The sequence below is a fragment of the Engystomops pustulosus genome, chromosome 4, assembly GCF_040894005.1.
Source record: "Engystomops pustulosus chromosome 4, aEngPut4.maternal, whole genome shotgun sequence".
Classification (NCBI taxonomy): Eukaryota; Metazoa; Chordata; class Amphibia; order Anura; family Leptodactylidae; genus Engystomops; species Engystomops pustulosus.
Window position 1 is genome coordinate 39080077 of NC_092414.1, and position 22552 is coordinate 39102628.

At 42.1% G+C, this 22552-nt stretch overlaps 1 protein-coding gene across 1 annotated transcript; it reads left to right on the forward strand.

The window, feature by feature from the left end:
* The first annotated feature begins 10458 nt into the window (after positions 1-10458).
* LOC140128939 (beta-1,3-galactosyltransferase 5-like) lies at positions 10459-21883 on the forward strand. The gene is made up of 3 exons (XM_072150618.1): positions 10459-10697; positions 17429-18023; positions 20833-21883. The coding sequence occupies exons 2-3, from the start codon at positions 17435-17437 to the stop codon at positions 21288-21290; spliced, it is 1047 nt and encodes a 348-aa protein (XP_072006719.1). The 5' UTR covers positions 10459-10697; positions 17429-17434; the 3' UTR covers positions 21291-21883.
* The last annotated feature ends 669 nt before the right edge of the window (positions 21884-22552 follow it).

Sequence of the window (22552 nt, forward strand, 5' to 3'; positions counted from 1 at the left end):
ATAAATATTTGAATATAACATTAGTCATTAGTCGCAAAATGAAGCTCAAATTTTATTTTATGAGTTACAAATTTTTATTGCCTCTCTAAAGTATTCCGAGTTATCACCAAGATGGCCGCCACTGGAAACTACAAGTCCCATGATTCTTTAGTTTTCAGTAACTCATCCTACCTCTTATACTCTGCTCCCTCTTACACTCTGATGATGTAACAGACTTTCTTGCTCTGTTATCATTGTAATGATGTGTAACTGACATTACTGTATGTAGCATCACTGAGATATCTCACCATAACACTGGCCATACTGGATGCAGTGCAACCAACCGACTACAGCCAAACATGGTGCAGTACATGTGCAGGACAGGACATGTGATGTGGACATTTGACCATTCTGTTTGACATTCTGTCCTGTGTCTTCTCTGTGTGGAAAAAAATCAACGGACCGGTTAAAGGGCCAGTAACATTTTAATTCTTCATTACAGTGTATGTCAACAGCATTTTCTGCTAAAGAAAGAAAAATGTTAAATAACAACTAATTACATATTATCTTATATTTAAAGGACCCATTTGTATATGAATTATGCCGATTCCTGGAATACCCCTTTAACTCTGTGGTAAGAAAAACCGGGAGTTGGCCACAACTTTAGTAAATCTGTTTTAGCCATAACTTCTACTCATAGAGTAGTAACTGAAGAATTCTAATATACAGCATAGGCACCTGTATGCCGGCATGGTTAAAGGGCATGTAGGTCACAAGCCCAATAAAAGGACCGCCATGAAGGATGACATGTACCCAGCCCAAAGTGACACAGCTCGTTCAATACCGTCCTGAATCCCAGACAGGAAAATATCCAGGCCAATGTCTGTGAGATGGACTCAAGTCTGGACCCAAGTCTGGAGGTAACAAACCCCTATTGAGACCCTCCAACTCCCTGTGTCGGATAACCACCTCTCCTCTTTCACGCACGAAACAGGACACCTGGGTGTTTAAAAGCTGCCTATCCCTCTCGATAGCTGCATCATCCCTGGCCCTGTGCCAGACCGCCCAAGGGATAATCTCCGACTACCCCAGGATGAATTTCAAGAAAGGAATGAAAAACATTCCAGATCTGACTGAATAAGAGGCACCAATTCGCACAGTTGGATAGAGCACAAGTCCTTACCCCCCTGGTGCAGGATTACCACAAATGGCAACTCAGTATACCGACTGATGTCAACAAGCTCTGGGAAGACATGCAGCCAGTGCAGGCCCTGGATCCCTTGCCAACAATCCCTCTGCAATGTAGAGTCCCAGCGACCTCCCACTGGGATGAATCGTGGCCCGCTGCTCCGGCCAATATACATAAAATTGTCCCAGGATGGAAGTATGGAGGTGCAGAGTGAGGGGGCAGCTAGTTGGGTAACATGTAGAAGGTGGGGTAGAGGGAAGAGTTGTAGGGAGTCTAGTCCTGATCTGGTGCACCCCAATAAGTTTGCCAGGCTGGCGGATGAGGGGATATCAGCTCTGGCGTAGCAAACAGGGGACTATCTGCTCCGGTAAGAAGGGTAATGGGAGCACAGGCAAGGTCAGACAGGTGCTGGTAGTGGGAGATTCGATTATTAGGGGAACACACAGGGCAATCTGTCACAAAGACCATGCATACCGAACAGTGTGTTGTTTGCCGGGTGCTCGGGTTCGGCATGTTGCGTATCGGGTTGACAGATTACTGGGAGGGGCTGGTGAGAAACCAGCGGTCATGGTCCACATTGGCACTAATGACAAAGTAAGAGGTAGGTGGAAGGTCCGTAAAAATGATTTCAGGGATTTAGGCCATAAGCTCAGGGCAAGGACCTCAAAGGTAGTTTTCTCCGAAATACTGCCTGTACCACGTGCCACACCAGAAAGGCAGTGGGAGATCAGGGAGGTAAATAAGTGGCTCAAAAGTTGGTGTAGGAAGGAGGGTTTTGGGTTCATGGAGAACTGGGCTGACTTTTCTGTCGGCTACAGACTCTACAGTAGGGATAGGCTGCACCTCAATGGGGAGGGTGCAGCTGTTTTGGGGGAAAAAATGCCTAGAAGGTTGGAGGAGTGTTTAAACTAGAGACCTGGGGGGAGGGCAACTACACTTGTGCAGGGCAAATAGACAGTGTATATAGAGAGCTGGGAAGAGTCATAGTCCATGGGGGAGGACGGGGGGCTGGAATGAGATTGGGGAATAAGGACAAAAGCAATACGGACAGGGAAAACCATATAAAGTGCATGTACACAAATGCCAGAAGCCTCACAAACAAAATGGAGGAACTGAAACTCTTGATGTTGGAGCGGAAATATGATATTGTGGGTATCAGCGAGACATGGCTGGACAGTAGCTATGACTGGGCTGTTACTATAGATGGTTATAGTCTTTTTAGAAAGGATCGTATAAATAAAAAAGGGGGAGGGGTTTGTTTATATGTGAATTCTTGCCTCAAGCCTGTCTTGCGAGATGACATCAGTAACGCAAATGCAAATGTGGAGTCCCTATAGGTTGAGATAAGGGGAGGGAAAAAGAATAATAAAATATTACTAGAGATTTGTTATAAGGCTCCAAATATAATGGAGGCAGCAGAGGAAATGCAGATAAGTGAAATGGATGCGGCTTCAAAGCAAGGTGAAGTACTTATCATGGGGGACTTCAATTACCCAGATATTGACTGGGGGGCAGAAACCTGCAGGTCCTTCAAAGGCAGCAGGTTCTTGTCAACAACAAAAGACAATTACCTGTCGCAACTAGTCCTGGAGCCAACAAGAGGGGAGGGGGCACTGCTGGACCTTATCCTTACCAACAGACCTGATAGGGTATCAAAACTACAGGTTGGGTGGAACCTGGGTAATATTGATCATAATATCATTGATTTTGTATTACGTTTTACTAAGAGCATTAGTGAAGGGGCAACCAACACTCTAAACTTCAGGAGGGCAAATTTTCAGCAACTAAGGGAAGACCTTAAAGGCATAGACTGGGATAATGTTCTCAAAGACAAAAGCCCCCCAAAAAATGGGACTTTTTCTCATATATTCTGAAAAAGTCATGTGAGAAACACATACCCTATGGGAAAAAGCATAAAAGGAACAAGAAAAAGCCTATGTGGCTAACTAGTCTTGTAAGGAAAGCAATAAGCGAGAAAGATAAAGCGTTTAAGGAGCTAAAACGTGAAGGTAGTGATGAGGCATTACAGGATTATAGAGAGAAAAATAAATCCTGTAAAAAGCAGATAAAGGCCGCAAAAATAGAGACTGAGAGAAATATTGCCAGGGAGAGCAAAAATAATCCCAAATTATTTTTCAAGTATATAAATGATAAGAAACTAGAAACAGAGAGTGTGGGTCCCCTTAGAAATAACATGGGGGTCATGGTGGAAGGAGATGAGGAAAGGGCCAATCTACTGAATGTCGCCTTCTCAACTGTCTTTACCCAGGAAAATCCCCTGGTGGAAGACACAATGAGGAATAATGTAAATTCTTTTTGGAATGTCAACAGTTTAACCCAGGAAGAGGTACAGCGCCGCCTCGCAACCACTAAGATAGATAAATCACCGGGGCCAGATGGCATACACCCCCGGGTTCTGCATGAATTATGTACCGTGATAGACAGACCGTTTTTTTTAATATTTGAAGATTCACTGAGGACTGGTTATGTTCCACAGGACTGGCGCATAGCAAATGTGGTACCAATATACAAAAAAGGATCAAATAGCGATCCTGGAAACTACAGACCCGTGAGTCTAACTGCTGTGGGGGGGGGAATATTTGAGGGGTTTGTTAGAGATGCTATCCTGGAGTATCTCACTGTGCACAACCTTATAACCCAGTGTCAGCATGGATTTATGAGAGATCGGTCCTGTCAGACTAATCTGATTGGTTTCTACGAGGAGGTAAGTTCAAGACTGGATCTGGGAGACGCTGTGGATGTTGTATATCTGGACTTTTCAAAGGCATTTGACACCGTGCCACATAAAAGGTTGGTATATAAAATGAGACTGCTGGGAATAGGAGAAAATCTGTGTATTTGGGTAAGTAATTGGCTTAGTGATAGAAAACAGAGGGTGGTCATTAATGGCACATTCTCAGATTGGGTTGATGTTACCAGTGGAGTGCCACAGGGGTCAGTATTGGGGCCACTTCTTTTTAATATTTTTATTAATGACCTTGTAGTGGGTTTACACAGTCAAGTTTCAATATTTGCAGATGATACTAATCTGTGTAAAGTAATAAATACTGAGGTCGATAGTTTAGCATTACAGAGGGATTTGTGGAAGCTTGAGGAGTGGGCAGAGAAATGGTTGATGAGGTTTAATGTAGATAAATGTAAAGTTATGCACTTGGGCCATGGAAACAAAAAGTATAATTATGTTCTAAACGATCAATTGCTTAGTAAAACTGGAGCTGAAAAGGACTTGGGGGTATTGGTGGATGGTAAACTTAATTTTAGTGACCAGAGCCAGGCGGCTGCTGCTAAAGCAAATAAAATTATGGGATGTATCAAGAGAGGAGTAGATTCTCATGATAAAGACATAGTTTTGCCCTCATACAAATCCCTGGTCAGACCACACATGGAATATTGTGTACAGTTTTGGGCACCAGTGTATAAAAAGGATATAGTAGAGCTGGAATGGGTGCAGAGGAGAGCAACCAGTATTATTAGGGGAATGGGGGAACAAGAATACACTGACAGATTAAAAAATTTGGGATTATTCAGTTTAGAAAAAAGACGACTGAGGGGAGACCTCATTACAATGTACAGATACCTGAACGGACAGTACAAGGATCTCTCCAAAGATCTTTTTATACCTAGGCCTGTGACCAGGACAAGGGGGCATCCTCTACGCCTAGAGGAGAGGCGATTTTACCATCAACATAGACAAAGGTTCTTTACTGTAAGAGCAGTTAGACTGTGGAACTCTCTGCCGCAGGAGGTTGTTATGGCGGACTCTATGTACATGTTCAAGAGAGGCCTGGATGACTTTCTGGAGAGAAAAAATATCACGGGTTATGGGGATAAGACATTTATTTAATTCTTAAAGGTCGGACTTGATGGACTTGAGTCTTTTTCCAGCCTTATATACTATGATACTATGATACGGTGGGGCGAGAATCTAAGAAAAAAACAATCGGTTAATAATCAAGTCAGAGCGAATGCATACATCCCAACCCTCCTGGTTTTAGTGGGACAGTCCCATTTTTTTGGGCTCAGTCCCGCTGTCACGGGCGGCTGGGAGTATGTCCTGGGAGGAGATGGATGCTGGAGCAGGTTGAGGGACAGGAGGAGGAGGCTGGAGGACAGGTGTAGGCTGGGGACAGCAGGAGGATGCTGGAGGACAGGTGTAGGCTGGGGACTGGAGGAGGAGGCTGGGGGACAGGAGGAGAAGGGTGGAGGACAGGAGGATGCTGGAGGAGGCTGGGGTACCAAGTAATTGACTGTTTAGAACATAATTATACTTTTTGTTTCCATGGCCCAAGTGCTAAACTATCGACCTCAGTATTTATTACTTTACACAGATTAGTATCATCTGCAAATATTGAAACTTGACTGTGTAAACCCACTACAAGGTCATTAATAAAAATATTAAAAAGAAGTGGCCCCAATACTGACCCCTGTGGCACTCCACTGGTAATGTCAACCCAATCTGAGAATGTTCCATTAATGACGACCCTGTGTTTTCTATCACTTAGCCAATTACTTACCCAAATACACAGATTTTCCCCTATTCCCAGCTGTCTCATTTTATATACCAACCTTTTATGCGGCACGGTGTCAAATGCCTTTGAAAAAAAGTGAGCGCCAAACTCCCCTTGGGGAAGCCCAACTGCCAAGAGAACCTTCTTGAGAACCGCTGTGAACTGAAATCGTGTTAAAGCAGAACTACTAGCATGCGAAAAGAACTGAGCACCCCCCACCTGCACCTTCAAGACATCGGATGCTGCAGTAACGGGACAAGCCTGGCCCCCAATCGCATATAGGGCAAACTCTCTCGCCCAAAGATGTCAGTCTTGGAGCCCTGAATTCAGCAACGCAAGCTATCAGAAGATACCGACACCTCCTCAAACATCAACCCCCCTGGACAAGTACCACTGGGCAGGACTAATTCAGATATCGTAAGAGCACTGAAGAAAGAGAAAACAAAGGCTGCCCGGAACAATAGGGATTCAAATGGGTAACAACATACAGAAGACAACAACAATAACAGGCGTAGCAGGATCAAAAAGGAAATATGGCAGCGCGCTGGATTGAGCCCTTCTTCCACCCCTTCGGCACTTGGCAAGCAATAAAAACTTGTGTAACGTCACTCCAACCATGTAGTTTAAATAAAAAGGAGACCCCAGCTAAGCGACATTGAGCACAGACACCCAATACACCCCCAGCTCTCAAGATCTCCAGATAGTTAAGAGTAATCTCAAGCCACGGACAAGCCTCAGAGCCCCAAGATCTAGCCCTAGCTATTGCACACCACTCTCCCCATGAGCATTCCGTGTAGAAGGGGCAACAGCGGAGCGAATCAGCGGGTATAGCTGGCTTCCAGGATGGATCAAAGAGAGCCTGGGCATGGGGTCCCCTCCACGTCCGCCAAAGGACATAGCCTCCGAAAGACCTGACAATTGAAATGAGAAAGTGCATCAGCAATGGAATTGTCAGTGTCCGGTATATGACAGGTTCGGAAAGAGATGTTACACTGCAAACACTGCAAAACCAACGTAGCAAGCAGAGGACGGAAGGAGGAGAGGAAGATGACAGCCTATTCACTACCTGAACCACACTTATATTATCTGTCCAGAACACTATTGTCTTATTGGCCATCACTGAACCCTACAATTCCACTGCCATCACTATGGGAAATAACTCCCATAAAGTCAAATTCCCACACCAAGTCCTTTCATGCCACCAAGCAGAACCAAGCACACCCAGCAGAACCAAAAAAAACTCCAAAACCAAGGCTCCCAGAAGCATCAGAAAACAAATGAAGATCGGGACTGGACACAGCACTCTTCCGCCAACACGTATGGCAATGACGTGATGACGGACTTCAGGTGGAGTCAGAGCTGCCGTACTGATATGACCTGGAGAATCGGGAAGGGGACCGCAACCCACAAGGGAAGGGGTGGAGCTAGCCCTGGCTGCGGTGTGTGAACAAGCTACACAGCCCACGCTAGCTGACCAGGAGGGAGCAATGTTAACCCCTGCTGTCCCGGCAGAAGCACTTGGCTAGAAGAGCCGGCACAAGCATGGGAGGATGCAGTCCAAGGACACCACCGGCACCACCGCTAGGACCAGAGGCTGGAAGAGCAGACTGCCGGCACAGGCATGGGGGATGCAGTCCGGGGACACCACCCGCACCACCGCTAGGACCGGTGGTGGTTTTGGAGCAGTACCACTTGCACCATCAGAGGAGCAAACTGAGGGGGGGGGACATGTGGCCACCTGCGCCGATTGAGACAAGCACTGAGGTGGTCACAATTGCAGAGTGGCGGAGAGCATAAGCCTGAGAGGAAACCAGAGGAGGATACTGGTTCATGGCCTGGGCCTCCGCTAGCAAGGAGGCCAGCCAGGCAGGGCCTTCAGTCTGCAGCTGTGTGCGGCTTGCAATGTCGGAGTCCATGATAGACTGCTCTTCAGGTAAGAAGATTCCCGGAAAAACGGTGATTGCAGACAGGAACCATATATAAGTACCCCATAACTCCTCTCCAGGGGGCCACCTTCCGTTTACAACTTCGCCCAAGCACGTATCTCTCATCGGACCTAAAATTAACCCATTACAACCCATTTAAAAGGGGAAGGGCCCATCACCACAGACACACGGCGCTGACCACAGCTACACCCTGCTGGCAGTCATTAGCCCCACTTCTATTGTTTCTCTAATAATTGAAACTCTTCTGAATCAAGCATTTCAAATAAACTTTGTTTTTTCTCAGAGTAATCCTGAATAAAGACGATACCGTCTATGTATCTTCGGTAGAGGAACAGACCTACCTGTGAGGAGATGGTGTGTTCATCCCAATACGCCATAAAATGATTTGCGTAGCTGGGCGCAAACCTGGTTCCCATGGCAGTCCCAGTGCATTGGAGGATGTACTGTGTGTCAAAATAAAAATTATGTGTGTATTACTTTCCCTCTAATACAAAGGTAATTTGAGGGGTAGCTAGGGTAGTATCTAATTTTCTTTTATGTCTTTCCCATGCAGCGTACAAAGGATTTACATCCAAAGTACCAAGAATCCAATTTTCTGTCTCGCACTGTGTAAAGTTAGTCGGTAACAATAGGACAAGTAACCCACAGGGGAAGAACTACTCCAACAGGAGGAAAACTTCATTATGACTTCTCCTGGCTGTGACTCCTGCTGCTTAATTTTCTCCCAGATGTCTTAGCATCTTCACACTGCACCCCTAAAAATGCCATAGTCGTTACAGTATAATGTCACCTGGATAATAAAATATATCCCTTACAACACAACTGTTCACACTGACTGTCCCCATAAGTACATAACTGTTCCTATAAAACATCCACATTGCAGCTGTTGAATTGTATTTTAATATACTGTCTATTATATTCCCCCTGAATAAATGCTCGTAATTTATATTTAGCACCCCCTAATGATTTTATATACAGTGCCACCCTGAGTAATGAATATAGAACCCCCCTCAATAAATTTATATATAGACTGCTTTGATTTTTTATACAGCCCTCTAATTGAGTTATTTATATACAGATCATTTTCCTTATATACAGCTGCCCCAGGTTCATTTTTATAAAGCCCTCCCATACACAGCTCTCCCAATTTCATTATATACAGCTCACCCCATTTCCTTATATACAGCCTCCATATACAGTTTTCCCCATTTCATTATATATAGCTCCTTTTTCATTATATACCCCCCAGTTTCATTATATTCACCCAAATATACAATTTACCCCCTATTGCCTTATATACAGTCCCCATATGCTGTTTCCTCTATATCATTATATACCACTCCCCCAGTTTCATTGTATACAGCCCCCTCATACACAGCTCCCCCTACCTTCCATCATCACTTCCCCCCGGATCAACTACCAGGTGTCCTGCAAGCTAACATGTTTCTGGCCCCCTCCCCTTGTGACCTTTTAAAGTTCTGTGAAGACTGAAAACTTGTTGGTCAGCTAAAACGCAGCGGAGGAGGCGTGCATGGCAAGCATCATTCATGACAGCTCAGGGTTATAGGTCATTTTATGAGTCCACAGTGAGGAAGCTTTGGACTGTCTGAAACTTTCTTATATACTCACACACAAGGTCCAGTATTGCTGCCGGAATATAAAAGAGGCTAATGTGGGTTAAGGAGGTAATGGACCCCTTGGGAGTCGAAGACCCCGGGCGACCACCCATAGCGCCTATATGAGGACCCGCCATTGCATTACATCCATGACTTCGGCAAACGACTGACATCATGGTGTATAAAACGCAGCACACAGGGACCTGAAGACGGAGCCGGAGCTTCAGAAGATGGGGGGGGCATCAGAAAGGTGTTTTTTTCATAGACTCAAACATGTTAGGGTTTTTCGGCACATTTTTGTCTTATACTCGAGTATATACGGTAAGCCTCCTAAAGCCTTCCTTCTGCTTCTGAAGCATGAAAATTACACTCACAGCAGACCTTCTACACAGGGTCACTTATCTGTATTGTCTTTAAGCTCCCCCTCTCCCTGCTTTTTTTTTTAAAACAATCTTTTTATTGTTTTATAGCAATAGTAGACAATATACATATTCAAGCTGTTGTCTCGGTATGAGGTGTCCCCGAGGCATTGATGTAAAGTCCAAATACAATACTATAAGGGAGTTACAGCTTGACTAAGCTAGAAAGGTAGCAACAGAAAATGGTAACGTTCAAACAATAACATGAACTGAATACACATATTTGACCTCTATTTTAACTATTGCTAATTGTACCTTTGTATAAATCTTTCCTGTTCTCCCTGCTTTTCTAACTTGTTTTTCTATTCTGCTTTTAACGCCTGCTAAAGCCTCATTCAGACAACTGTCTTTGGGGATGTATATGTGGATGCAAATTTGAATCTTTAATAGGTGCAGCAAAACATCTGGATGCCGAGGATAAATGAGGAAAACATGGTTATTTTTGATGTCAGATAGTTTGGTGTTCAGTCGCAACAAAGGCACAAATGTACTGCGACAAAACAAACAGCACTAAATAAAAAACTAACTACAAATAAACCAAGTGATACAGCTTCCCCGTTCTGTATGATTCCCTAACTATATTAGGGGCTGCCAAATTTGCACAATAACATTGTAGAGAAGAATGACAACGGACAAAAATAAACTTTTACTAATTCCAGATGAACAGTTGATTGAAAACTCCGATTAGTATGAAATGCCCTCAGGTAAGAAAACCAGTATTTCAGCTTAATATGATTAAATAGGCCACAGTTTCCTATTAAGGCCAGCCCATTTCAGACTTTCAGGAGAATACACCGTATATTGTACGTCCAATACATCATCAGACAAGATACTTACCACAAGCACTTCTTACCCTTAGCTCTTCGTGTGGACATTGCTTTTCTTCAATAATTTTTGCCATTTGTGTTCCCTGCTGTGTCTTGTGCCCCCTCTTCTCATCTTCTCATCCTTGCCCGAACTTTGTCCTGTGGATTATGAACTAGATGAAAGCTCCAATGTAGCCTTATCTGATTTAAGAGGTAAATGATTTTATTATTGTCCAGTGTCCTGTGTGCATGTCAATTTTTCTGGGATTGTTCCAGATGCCAATCATAGACAGTTAGATTCTGTATATAGCTACGTATATACAGTTATGAATCTATTTATCTAATATCTATCTAATCTTACATATATCTATCTCATATCTACCTATCTATCTATCTATCTATCTATCTATCTATCTATCTATCTATCTTTCTTTCTATCTGGTATATATCTATCTTCCTACCTATATCTCTTTATTTATCTATTTCAAGCTATCTCTAATAGATTAAAATATAAAGAAGTAACAATCCAAACAGAAAACAATATAAATATATGTATGCTAAAAAGTAGAAAAGCAGCACAACAATTATGATGTAATATATAGGCTTGAGAAAGGCTCCTTAGGGGCTGAAACGTCACAATTTTTATGGAATAAAGGATCTACTTTTCTTCATCTCTGCCTGTGAGAGTGCTGTTTTTTTCCATTTGGATATATATATACATTGAGTGGAGAAAATAAACATTTTTAAATCACTGCCGATTCTACAAACATTCCCATCTACAAGTACACTTCATCTGTGATAGAGAGAGACTGACAGTAATCCTGTGTATCTTCCATTTTCTTATAATTGCTCCAATAGTTGTTGTCTTCACTCGAAGCTGTCCGCTCAGTAGCTCATTTCAGCCTTGAGCTGGTATACAATTTTGTCCCTGGTTTCCTCAGAAAGATCTCTGGTCTTAGCCATGGTGGAGAGCAGGGGTGGATAAAGAAAATCATTTCTTTAGCCCTGGGCTGTATGAAGGTTGTGAGAATTGGAAAAGTTCTGCATCTTGCATATCTGTTAGGGTGCATTTGGCAGCAGATGGAAGTCCAGGTTTATCTTTTTTAAAAAGCCTTGTGGAATCTTCAGGAGAGTTTATCAAGAATTTTACTTTTATCCCCTGAGATACAATATCCTTGATGGAACATCCACCTCTGCACACCTGTCAACTTTCGGGCTAGAGAAAGAGGGACAAAAAGTACCTCCCCTTTTTCCATAAACCACACCCAAAGCCCAGCCCCTTGCCCCTGTTCTCCATCGCCCTTATATTGTGCCACTCTGTCCTCCCTTCATGTTGTGGCCTCCAGTTCTCCATTGCTATTGTGGCCCCTGTCCTCCATACCCATCATATTGTGGCCTCGCGTCCACTTCATACTGTGGCCTCCTGTCCTCCATTCCTTTAATATTATGGTCTCCTGTCCTTGATCCCCCTCATATTGTTGTCTTCCATTCCCTTCATATTGTAGTCCTCTGTCCTCCCCCCCTCTCTGATATTGACTCGAGTAGAGGGCGCCCCGCCCTTAGGGGAGGATCATCTACCTTTGACCCTTTGGGTGCATTAAGCCATGGGCAGCAGCCCTTCCACCCGAGTGGCAATCCACGATTGCTAGAGAGGTTTGAGTGTGATTGGTGAGTGTGTGGACAGGATTTTTTTATGAAGTTAACCATTTCAAAAAGCTGCAATTTAAACAAGTAACAAGTGCAGAGTAGAAGGAGCTTCTTATCGTTGTATCATAGTAAAAAAGGTTAGAAAAAGACATCAGTCCATCAAGTCCAACCTATACATTATATTGCGTTGATCCAGAGGAAGGCAAAAACCCTGCAAGGCTGATGCCAATGGCCCAAAGCAGGGACAAATTCCTTCTCAACCCCTAATATGGCAGTCAGAATAACTTCCTGGTTCAACAGAAACTACTAACAAAAAGTTTTATTCCCATACACTGTTATATTATTGCTCTCCAGAGAGATATCCAGGCCTCTCCAGAACTTGTTCAAATTATCAGCCATTACAACATCTTGTGGCAGAGACTTATATAGTCTCACTGCTCTTAAAGTAAATATCCTTTGTCTTTGGCGATAGTTGGATGCCCCCTTGTCTTGGCCATTGGCCAAGGCATAAAAAAATCTTTGGAGAGCTCCTGGTACTGCCAATTCAGATATATTTGTATATTGTAATGAGGTCTCCCATTAGTTGTCTTTTTGCTAAGCTGAACAACCCCAATTTTAGTAATATATCATTGTATTTTAGTCCCACCATTCCCCTAATAATATTGGTTGCTCTCCTCTGCACCCATTCCTGTTCTATTGTGTCCTTTTTAACCTCTTTGCGTCTCAGCGTCAGATATATCGTAGCTGTGTCACTCCCCAGTATAACACCCGCGGTTGGAGTGAGCTCCAATTGTGGGTGTTTAACCCATTAAATGCTGCGGTCAGTGCGACTGTGTCATTTAACTCGCCTGCTGGGGGTCTCTCCCCCACAATCGCCCCCCCACTCAGTATTGCAGCGTGTTATCTTGAACAAACAATCAGATGATTTCTTATTGATGTCCCATAGTGGAAGTAATAAAAAAGTAAAAAATGCCCAAAATCCCTATTATCACATAAAATGAAATATAGGGGCACATTTACTAAAGGCTTTGCGCCGCACTTTTGTCTGACTGTGCACCTTCCTCTAGGCTAAAATGGCTTGCACAGGTATTTAAGAAGTGTCTGCGCCGCTACTGTGTCGCACGCAACCCTTTCGTGGTGCAACTGCGCTAGCCTACATGTGACACAAATTAGGGGGCATGCGGTCAATCGTTCCTACTGATTCGAACCAAGCGCCGTATTTAACTTGCAAATTGTGTCGCACACCCTATGTTTAAGTTGCTCCACAAAAAAGATGCTGAAGTCTGTCGGGCCACTCAGCATTATACACCGAAATAGCACTTTTAGTGCAGTTTCCGACTTTCTAAGTATATGTGCCCCATAATGTGAAAAAGGTCAAAATCATAACATAATCCCCACACATATAGTATCACCGCGCCCATAACGATCCGATTTAAAAATAAGTCATTATTAAACTTGCATGATGAACACCCTAAAATAAACTGTAAATAAATCCACCAAAATATGATTTTTACCAATTTTTTCCCACTCAAAATGCAATAGAAAATGATCCAAAAACATATCTACTCCAGAATGATACTGGTGCAAAGTACTACTTGTCCTTCAAAAAACAAGCTATGAACAAGCTCCATAGACAAAAAAATGAAAGTGTTATACCACTTAGAAGACGACGATGCAAAAACGATAAATTCCCTATATTAGGTTTTATTTTGAGAAATTTAGTAAAACGTGATAAAAAATATCTAAGTATGGTATCCACGCCACCATACTTACCCATACAATAAAAGATGTTTATTAGACTATATATATACCAAAAAAAATAAAGTAAAAAAAACAATAACATAATTGATGCTATTCTACTCCTCCAACCCCCACAAAAAGTTCATGGGGCACATTTACTAAGAAGGAAACTTCACTTAAAGTGCGACCGATTAAGAACACGCGTAAGAAATCATGAATCTGTCTCTTCCCAGCCCTGACCCGACAGAGTTCACCAACTTTTTTTGTGGTGCTTCTTTAACATAGGGCATGCAACACAATTTGCATGTTAAATAAGGCGACTGGTGCGATTCAGTTTGGCGCAAAGCCTTTAGTAAATGTGCCCCAATATGTTCAACAATGGGGCATAGCAACCCCAAAATGGTATTACTAGAAAATATATCTCTCATCCCACAAAAAAAATTATGCACACTTGCCTTCGCTAACGGAAAAACTAAAATTTTATAGTTTCCGAAAGGCACCAATGAGGAAACTAAAATCCACGAAGTTCTATAGGATAAAAATGGTAGCTGCAGGGCACTCCTTCCCTTCTGTGCCTCGCTGTCCGCCCATACAACAAGTAACGTCCACGCGTGGGGAGTCTCCGCACTCAGGAGAAAATGCATAGCAGATTTAAAGATAAGTATCAATTATAATTGCTATGCAACGCTCAAAAGGTTAGAAATCTTCCTAAAAGCTGTTTTTTATAGTTTGAAGGGTGTACTTTTGGAAATAGAGAGATTCATAGGGGGATTCTAATAATTTTATATTTCAAACTCATTTAAAACAAAAATGATCACAAAAATTGCAATGTAGAAATTTTGGCAAAAAAATTATAAACTCTGTTCTATTTGTCTACTTTTCTTGTCTTATAAATTTATTTATGTTGTTTTTTTGCCTTATTAAATGCGTTTTGAATTGTCGCACAGCCGATTAATTTGCGCCTAAATAGTCGCAACTTTTTCCCCTATAAAGAAGATCTAATTTACGTAGATCTCATTTATGGCCAATAAGGAAGCTAGAATGAGAAAAGGTAACAGAACATTCCTAGCTTCATTTTTACACAAAAAGTGAATGCTTGTTCAATGTCCAGACTACATATTATGAAGAAACTAAAAGTAAAAGATATGTATAAAAAAAAAATATTGCTGTCTTTTTTATTATAATGTATATGAAATTGAGCCTGCACATTAAGATTGATAATAATACCACTCAAAAATGTGACGGCCATTTTAATTGAAAGATGATGAAATTTTACATTTTAAACTGTTCAGAAGCATTTTTTCATGTTACATAGAGTTCATTTGAAATTTTTGAAGCATTGACCTTTGTTTCCAGTAAAGAAAAGAGAGTTTTTTCAAGTGCAGTTGCTCAGAGCAGGTGTATTTTTGTGCCTTTTAGCAACTTTTTAGGAGCATCATAAATGCAGTGCAAACATCTGCAGAACACCCATTCCATATCACTTGTTTTTTCTGTTGTTTTTGCACCTTTTCCTACTGTCGCACTGTTTTTGCGCCAGTAGCAACGCAGCAAAAATCTTACCAATCCAGATGTTTTGCTATGCCTAATAACCATTCATCATTATCAACTTGTTCATTTGGGGCAATTTAGGTGCAAAAACATATTCATACAGTATACATACTTCCCAAGTTTTGGGCTAGAGAAAGAGAGAGAGAAAGCCCCACCCTTTTTCCTAAACCACTGTCCCACTGACCAAACACAGTAAAATATCGACCTTAATGGCCCCCACATAGTATAATGCCAACCCCCATAAGGACCAATATAGTACCCCATAATGCAACTCAGCAAACATATAACGCCTCCTTTTTAATGTCATCCTCCCTCATATTGTGGTATCTGTCCCCCATCCTCCCTAACGTGGCCACCCTCCATAATATTGTGGCCTCCCTCCTCCATCCTCGTCATATTGTGGCCTCCCTCCTCCATCTTCAGCAGTCCTGCTTCCTCCTCTTTCCGGGGCTATAAGATGACTCTGAGCAGGTCCAGTTGAAGGGAAGAGCTATCTCCACACGTCTTTGTACAGAGATGTGTGAAGGTAGCTCCTCCCCTTGGCTGGTCCGCCCCACTCCTCCATGTCATCTCAGATCCCAGGGAAAGAAAGAAGCAGGACTGCAGGGGATCAATGGAAAAGTAAGTACCTTTTTTGTTGTTTAAAAAGAGACAGAGGGAGCAGAAACCGATCCCATCTCCTGGTCCCAGCTCTGCACATCCAGTGTGTTGGGGTGGGGACCAGAAGTCGGGACATTGAGGGACACCACGGGACATTCTCACAACCACCTGGGACGGCAGGACTGTGCCTAAAATCTGGAACTGTCCAGCCAAACCCAGGACAGTTGGGAGCTATGTATACACACATTGGGGCAGATTTATCAAGCAGTCTGAAAGTCAGAATATTTCCAGTTGCCCATGGCAACCAATCACAGCTCAGCTTTCATTTCACCAGTGCTCATGAATATTTTAAAGGGGAGCTGTGATTGGTTGCCATGGGCAATTGGAAATATTCTGACTTTCAGACTGCTTGATAAATCTGCCCCATTATGTACACACCCAAACAGTTATACATACAGTATATACATCAAATTTGCTCAGTACAGACACTCTATATACACACATAGTATATATGTATCATATCCTGGTGCATACAGGTGCACATTTATCATAAACAATGCACCCTACACAGTTTACATGCAAAGTGTGCAGGGTGCACCAGATTCAGGATTTGTGGCGCCCATTCTCAAAGAATCTGGCGCTCCTGCACTGTTCACCAGCTGTTTTTTTGGCGCACGTTTAACAAAGGCCGTGCCACCCACTTCTGTCTGACTTTGCAAGATAAACATGGCTGGCAGTCCGACTGTGCACCTGAACTCCCCTTTCATTGCAGAAATTTGTACCACAACTGGAATAGTGCAGCTGTGACACAAATTAGTTGTGTGTGACACATATGTAGCACGGACACGTCTTAAATTCACGTGCAAGCAGTTTACACATAAAAGAATATACAAAGTCTGAGAGAAAACTGGTGCAGGGGCTTTAGGAAATGTGGCCCACAGTATACACACACAAATACAGCAGATACAGACAGAAATACATTTATACACACATGTACTGTATGTACACACAGCCAGACAGTCTTCTTATCCCAGGGGATCAGAGGCCACAGATATGATTTTATGCAACCCAGTAGCTGCAGATCACATGGGGGAAGTAGACAACAGGAAGTAAAGATGAGAGATTCCTTGTCCCGCCATCCTGACTTAGATGTGCATGGTTATGTATGTATTAAACTATATAATGTGCAGCAAAATGTGTACATAATGGTACACTCCCTCCTTTATGGTGTCAGGCCAGGTCTCTGGGCCTATGGACACTCTGGGTCTCATAGCTGCCTATGGCTGCTACCCCTGTTCTTAGGCTTCTGCCTGATGCTCATGAAGATACCAAAAGATGCTTAGCGGGCCACATATCTACATTTCCACTATCAGTTTCCAGTAAAGTCCTGAATTTTTTTGTTTCCTCAGGTTACAATGAAGACGCATGCTGTTCCTCTCATTTTGTTACTGGCTTTCCTCACTGGAATGTTTTGGTCATCTATGTTTACAAACCAAGGGACATCCTCCATACAATTGACACAAGTGGTTCACCTTGAAAACAAGTCTCCATCTTACATTTTACCTCCTCATAGGGAGTCAGTAACCCTGAATGATGGAGTAAATGAGTTCCATCTGAACTTCTCCCGATTACAGGAAGAGTTCCCTTATATTCAAGACTATGTTTGTAAAGTAATCCTCACCCCGGACATTTATCATGAGCCCTCAAAATCGCTCATCATTCTGGCTGTTAAATCTCGCCCAGCTTCAACGAGCAGACGGAAAGCACTCAGACAAACATGGGCTCGAGAATGGCAGCTGGGTGGTTATGTGTTGAGACCCGTATTTCTCATAGGTGACACAAATGTCTCTGGACAAATGGAACTTGTGAAGATTGAAAGCAAAGAATATGGAGATATTCTACAATGGGATCTTAAGGAAGGATACCATAGCTTACCTCTCAAGGAAAGATGCTTATTAGAATATATAGTCCACAATCTCTCCAAGGTAGCATTTATATATAAAGGTAGGTGGTGTAAAGGATGTGTTGTTAAAGGGGATTTACAGATGATTTGCATCTTATCATCAGGATAAAACATTATTATCTACCAGTATATCTGGTGTCGGCCCCACACGGATCATGTTTTTCTGGGGAAGGGCCATTCCTTATGGACTTTCCTATTTATGTGAAATTGCATCTGTTTACTTACACCACGTTCCAAATTATTATGCAAATGATATTATCTCTGATTTTCCAGAATGGTCAATGCAAATGGAAGCCAGTATAAATTCAATTTTAATGAACAAAATTTAAGAAAAAATGCACAGTTCTAAATTATTTTACACAGCTGATTTTTCAACCTTTTATAAGTTGTAAAGAACTGAAAATGGTCATGTGTTGAATTAGCAGCATTAGGAGGTCACAGTCACTGAAATATAAAGCTATTTCAATCCAAAACATCCCAACAGGTAAACTTACATGGAACATAGAACCCTTCTTTGATATCACCTTCACAATTCTGGCATCCATTAAACTTGTGAGTTTTTACCGACTTTCTGCTTGAATTTCTTTGCATGATGTCAGAATAGCTCCTAGAGCAGCTGTTTTGTTATGAAAGGCCTTCTACCCTCATAGATCTTTTGCTTGATGATAGGGTTAGGGGTAGGGTTAGTGGACCCAGACATACATTAAGACTAATTTTTAAACAGTCTTGTTTACTGATGAGTGTTGGCAACCCTGGATGGTCCAGATGGATGGAGTAATGGATGGTTGGTGGATAGCCACCATGCCCCAACAAGGCTGTAACTTCAGCAAGGAGGTGGCGGAGTCATGATATGGGACACAATCATAAGGAGATAGCTGGTAGGACCCTTAGGGTGTGAAAATTACCTCGACAAAGTATAAAGAGTTTCTGACCACTTTCTTCCATGGTACAAAAAGAAGAATCATGCCTACCGGAGCAAAATTATCTTCGTGCATGACAAAGCACCATCTAATGCTGCAAATATACCTCTTTGTCATTGGCTGCTATAGGCATAAAAGGAGAGAATCTCATTGTGTGGCCATTATCTTCCCCTGACCTCAACCCTATAGAGAACCTTTGTTGTATCATCAAGCAAAATATATATGATGGTGGAAGTCAGTTCACATCAATACAGCAGCTCTGGGAGGCTGTTCTGACATCATGGAAAGAAATTCAAGTAGAAACTCTCCAAAAACTCACAAGTTCAATGGATACAAAAATTGTGAAGTTGGGTCCTATCTTACATGTAACTTGGCCTGTTAGGATATTTTGGAGTGAAATAGCTTTCGGTTTCAGTGAATGTGACCTCCTAATGCTGAAAATTCCACAAATGGCCTTTTTCAGTTCTTTACAACCTATAAAATGTTTGGAAACTCTGCTGTGCATAATAATTTGGATCTGTGCATTTAAACTATTAGACTAATATGCTGTTATCATTGAGAGATTTGTTTAGCAAAATTGGATTCATACTCTAATGGGTGATGACTTTTATTATACTGACTGTCATTTGCCGACTCTTTAGGAATATCAAAGATAAATATAATTTGCATAATATTTTGGAACGTGGTGTAAGGTTAGGGGCTACAAGGGGCGTGTCACCTCAGATGTCTCTATCTTCAGTTCTATAATACCTCGAAACATGTTTTATGATGTTCTGTGTTCTACAGTACCAGAGATAGAGGCAGTTAAAATAACGTTGAGCATTCTGAGATATTAGATTCTTATCTTTAAAATGATACCACATGCATTTTGCAACACCAAACACGTTTTTAGTTGCTATAGAACCAAAGATAGATGCGTCTGAAATGACAATGCCCCTGCAGTCTCTAAACCTCAGGCAGTAGACTTTGTTGGAGATTTTTTCTCAGTAAATAACCGTGGTTTCACATAAAAGAGGGAATTCTAGAATAGACATTTCATACCTTACCTGAGGTGGCCAGTAGTTTAATAGGGATTATTTTATTGGACAGATAAAACATAACTTTTAGTCATAGTTATTAAAATGTATTCGCTCAAAGAATAAGGTGCAAGATGTATGTGTATGTGTGTGCAGTAGTTGTGGTGACTGTACTATTTTTCCATATAGATGTTCTCACAAAGTTGCTTGAGAGAACTATCTTTATTTTTTGTGCAGTGGACAATAACATCCACCTTTGTAGTGAGTGGTCAGAGCTACATAAGGAACCAACAAAGGTGGACTGATGCCCCTACTGGTGATAACCGTCATCTCCACAAAGATGAATGGAGTAGAACGTTCATGAATCGTGGTCTGCTCCATTACTCTTTCGTAGCGACCATGGGTCCAACTGAAGTAACTGGGACCCCATCGGACCCCTCATTTTTGTGATTTGTGTGGGTCTCATCACTGAAACTCCCACCGGATGCACTTGATAAAGTGCTATTTGGGACACTAAACCACTGGTCTTTAAGAACCGGTAGGTGTTTTAGTGTCCAAAATCGTCCTGACAGGTCCTCTTTAAGGGAGTAGTGGTGTCAGGTTCCTGAAGTAGTTCTGACTACTGATCACTCTCTACAAAGGTGGATGTTATTGTCTCATCCACAAACAATACATTTTAAGGTATTAAAAGTTATGTTTAAAATTACTTATCTGCCCAATACTCTCTGTAAATATATGTAGTCTTTTCGTGTCAATGTCATTTCAGGGGAAATGTAGTATAGCAAAGCATCATGTGCTTTGTGGAGAGTGAAATATTAGTAATGTGACAGCAAGGTTACTTTTATTTCTTATCATTGCCTGGGGAGTGTTTCGGGACAAACTGTATTTCATAAGTACTTTTTGTATATTTACAGGTGATGACGATATGTATGTCAACCCTCCAGTTTTGGTTAATCTTATAGAGACATTCGGCTCCAACCCTTGGGTTCTGCATGGAAATGTAATGGCTCGTGAGGGTGTCACGCGTTCTGGCAGAAACATTATTTCAAAATATCTATACCCAGAACCCATCTATCCAAACTTTCTATCAGGCGGAGGGTTTATTTTCAGTGGTCCCTCAGCCAGGCTCCTGTACGAGATATCCCTGAAGATGCCCGTCTTCCCATTGGATGATGTCTATTTTGGATTCTTAACTCTGGCAGCCAATTTAACATTAAGACATGATGGTCGTTTTCATGTGTTTGGATTAGGGTTTGAACCCTGTAAATACCAAAAAGCACTGTTAATCCATGGTATGAGTCCGGAGCTATTAGTGGAACGATGGCAAAAAGTGGAAAGTGCAAATTGTTCGGACAAATCATTTCCAAAGTAATAATTTAAATGACCAAACCTGAAAACAATTTTCTTGAAATTAAACAGGTGTTAAGCTGATGCAGGTTCAGGGCTTGAATAGTGAAAGCAATAAACAGCTTGTGCTCGGGTATTAGCATAATTATGCATGCCCATAGTGTGCATCAAGCAGTACTGCCCGCCTTCCCTCCCTTTTATGCTCCCGAAAAACGGTGACATCACCTATCTCTCGGAAGCTGTAGAGCATGTGCACTAGATGTGGGTATCGTGCAGCTGGCTGCACAAATTAGCCCAAAGCTTCAGAGCCCCAAATAGTACAAACATTACTTTTTCTGCATTTTGCAACATATAAGAAATGCAATAAAAAATGATGAAAAGGCGGTACAGTACTCAGAATGGTAACAATGAAAACATCGGCTCATCTCACAAAAATTTACACTACACACAGCTCCGTACACTACAGTATGAAATTATTATTGGTGCCAGAAAATGGCAAAATAAAGAATTTATTTTTCACAAAATGTTTTAATGTTTTTACAAAATGTTTTTTTCCTAAATGTATTAAAATACAATAAAACCTAAATAAATTTAGCATACCTGTGATCGTACCAACCCAAATAATAAAGGAGACAGGTCATTTGGGATGCACAGTAAAAGCCATAAAATCCAAGCCCACTACAAAATGTTGCAAATGCTTTTTTTTCACTGCATGTGGAATTTTTTTCCCCACTTCCCACTACACGGCATAGAATATCAAATACCCTCACTATGAAGTGCAATTCCATATGCAGAAAACAAGCCCTCACTTAGTGTTTTACATGGAAAAAAGGAAAAAGTTTCAGATTTTTGTAGGTGGGGTGGGAAAAATGGAAACACATAAACAAACTGACCCACTGGGGTGACGGTGAAAGCACAGGTGGGCCTGACACCTACTGGCTCCGCCCCCTAGCCATGCCGACTCTGCCCCCTAGCCGTGCCGACTCCACTCCCTAGCCAAGCCGACTTCGCCCCTTTTTCCTTTCGGTACCTTGGTAATTCTGTGCCCAATGGAGTAGAAAGCAATGGTGATGCAGAGAGGCATGATCATTGTGCCTCTCTGCTGCTGTTTAGAGCAGGTCGGCAGTCACAATATTATGACGTCATCGCCTGCCGGCTTGCAGAGAAGAGGAGGAGCTGCTGGGGAACATGGAAGTTTGAGGTGTGTGGTGTTTGTTTTATTTAACTATGCTATAAAGAGGAGAGAAGACCACACTAACAGGTGAAAACAATGAATCAAAAAGAAAG

Bases quoted from the DNA above. Each gene is read 5' to 3' on its own strand.
- LOC140128939 (XM_072150618.1), top strand. From the start codon at position 17,435: ATGAAGACGCATGCTGTTCCTCTCATTTTGTTACTGGCTTTCCTCACT. The intron at 18,024-20,832 runs GTAGGTGGTGTA...GTATATTTACAG, and splicing joins GGTAGCATTTATATATAAAG to GTGATGACGATATGTATGTC.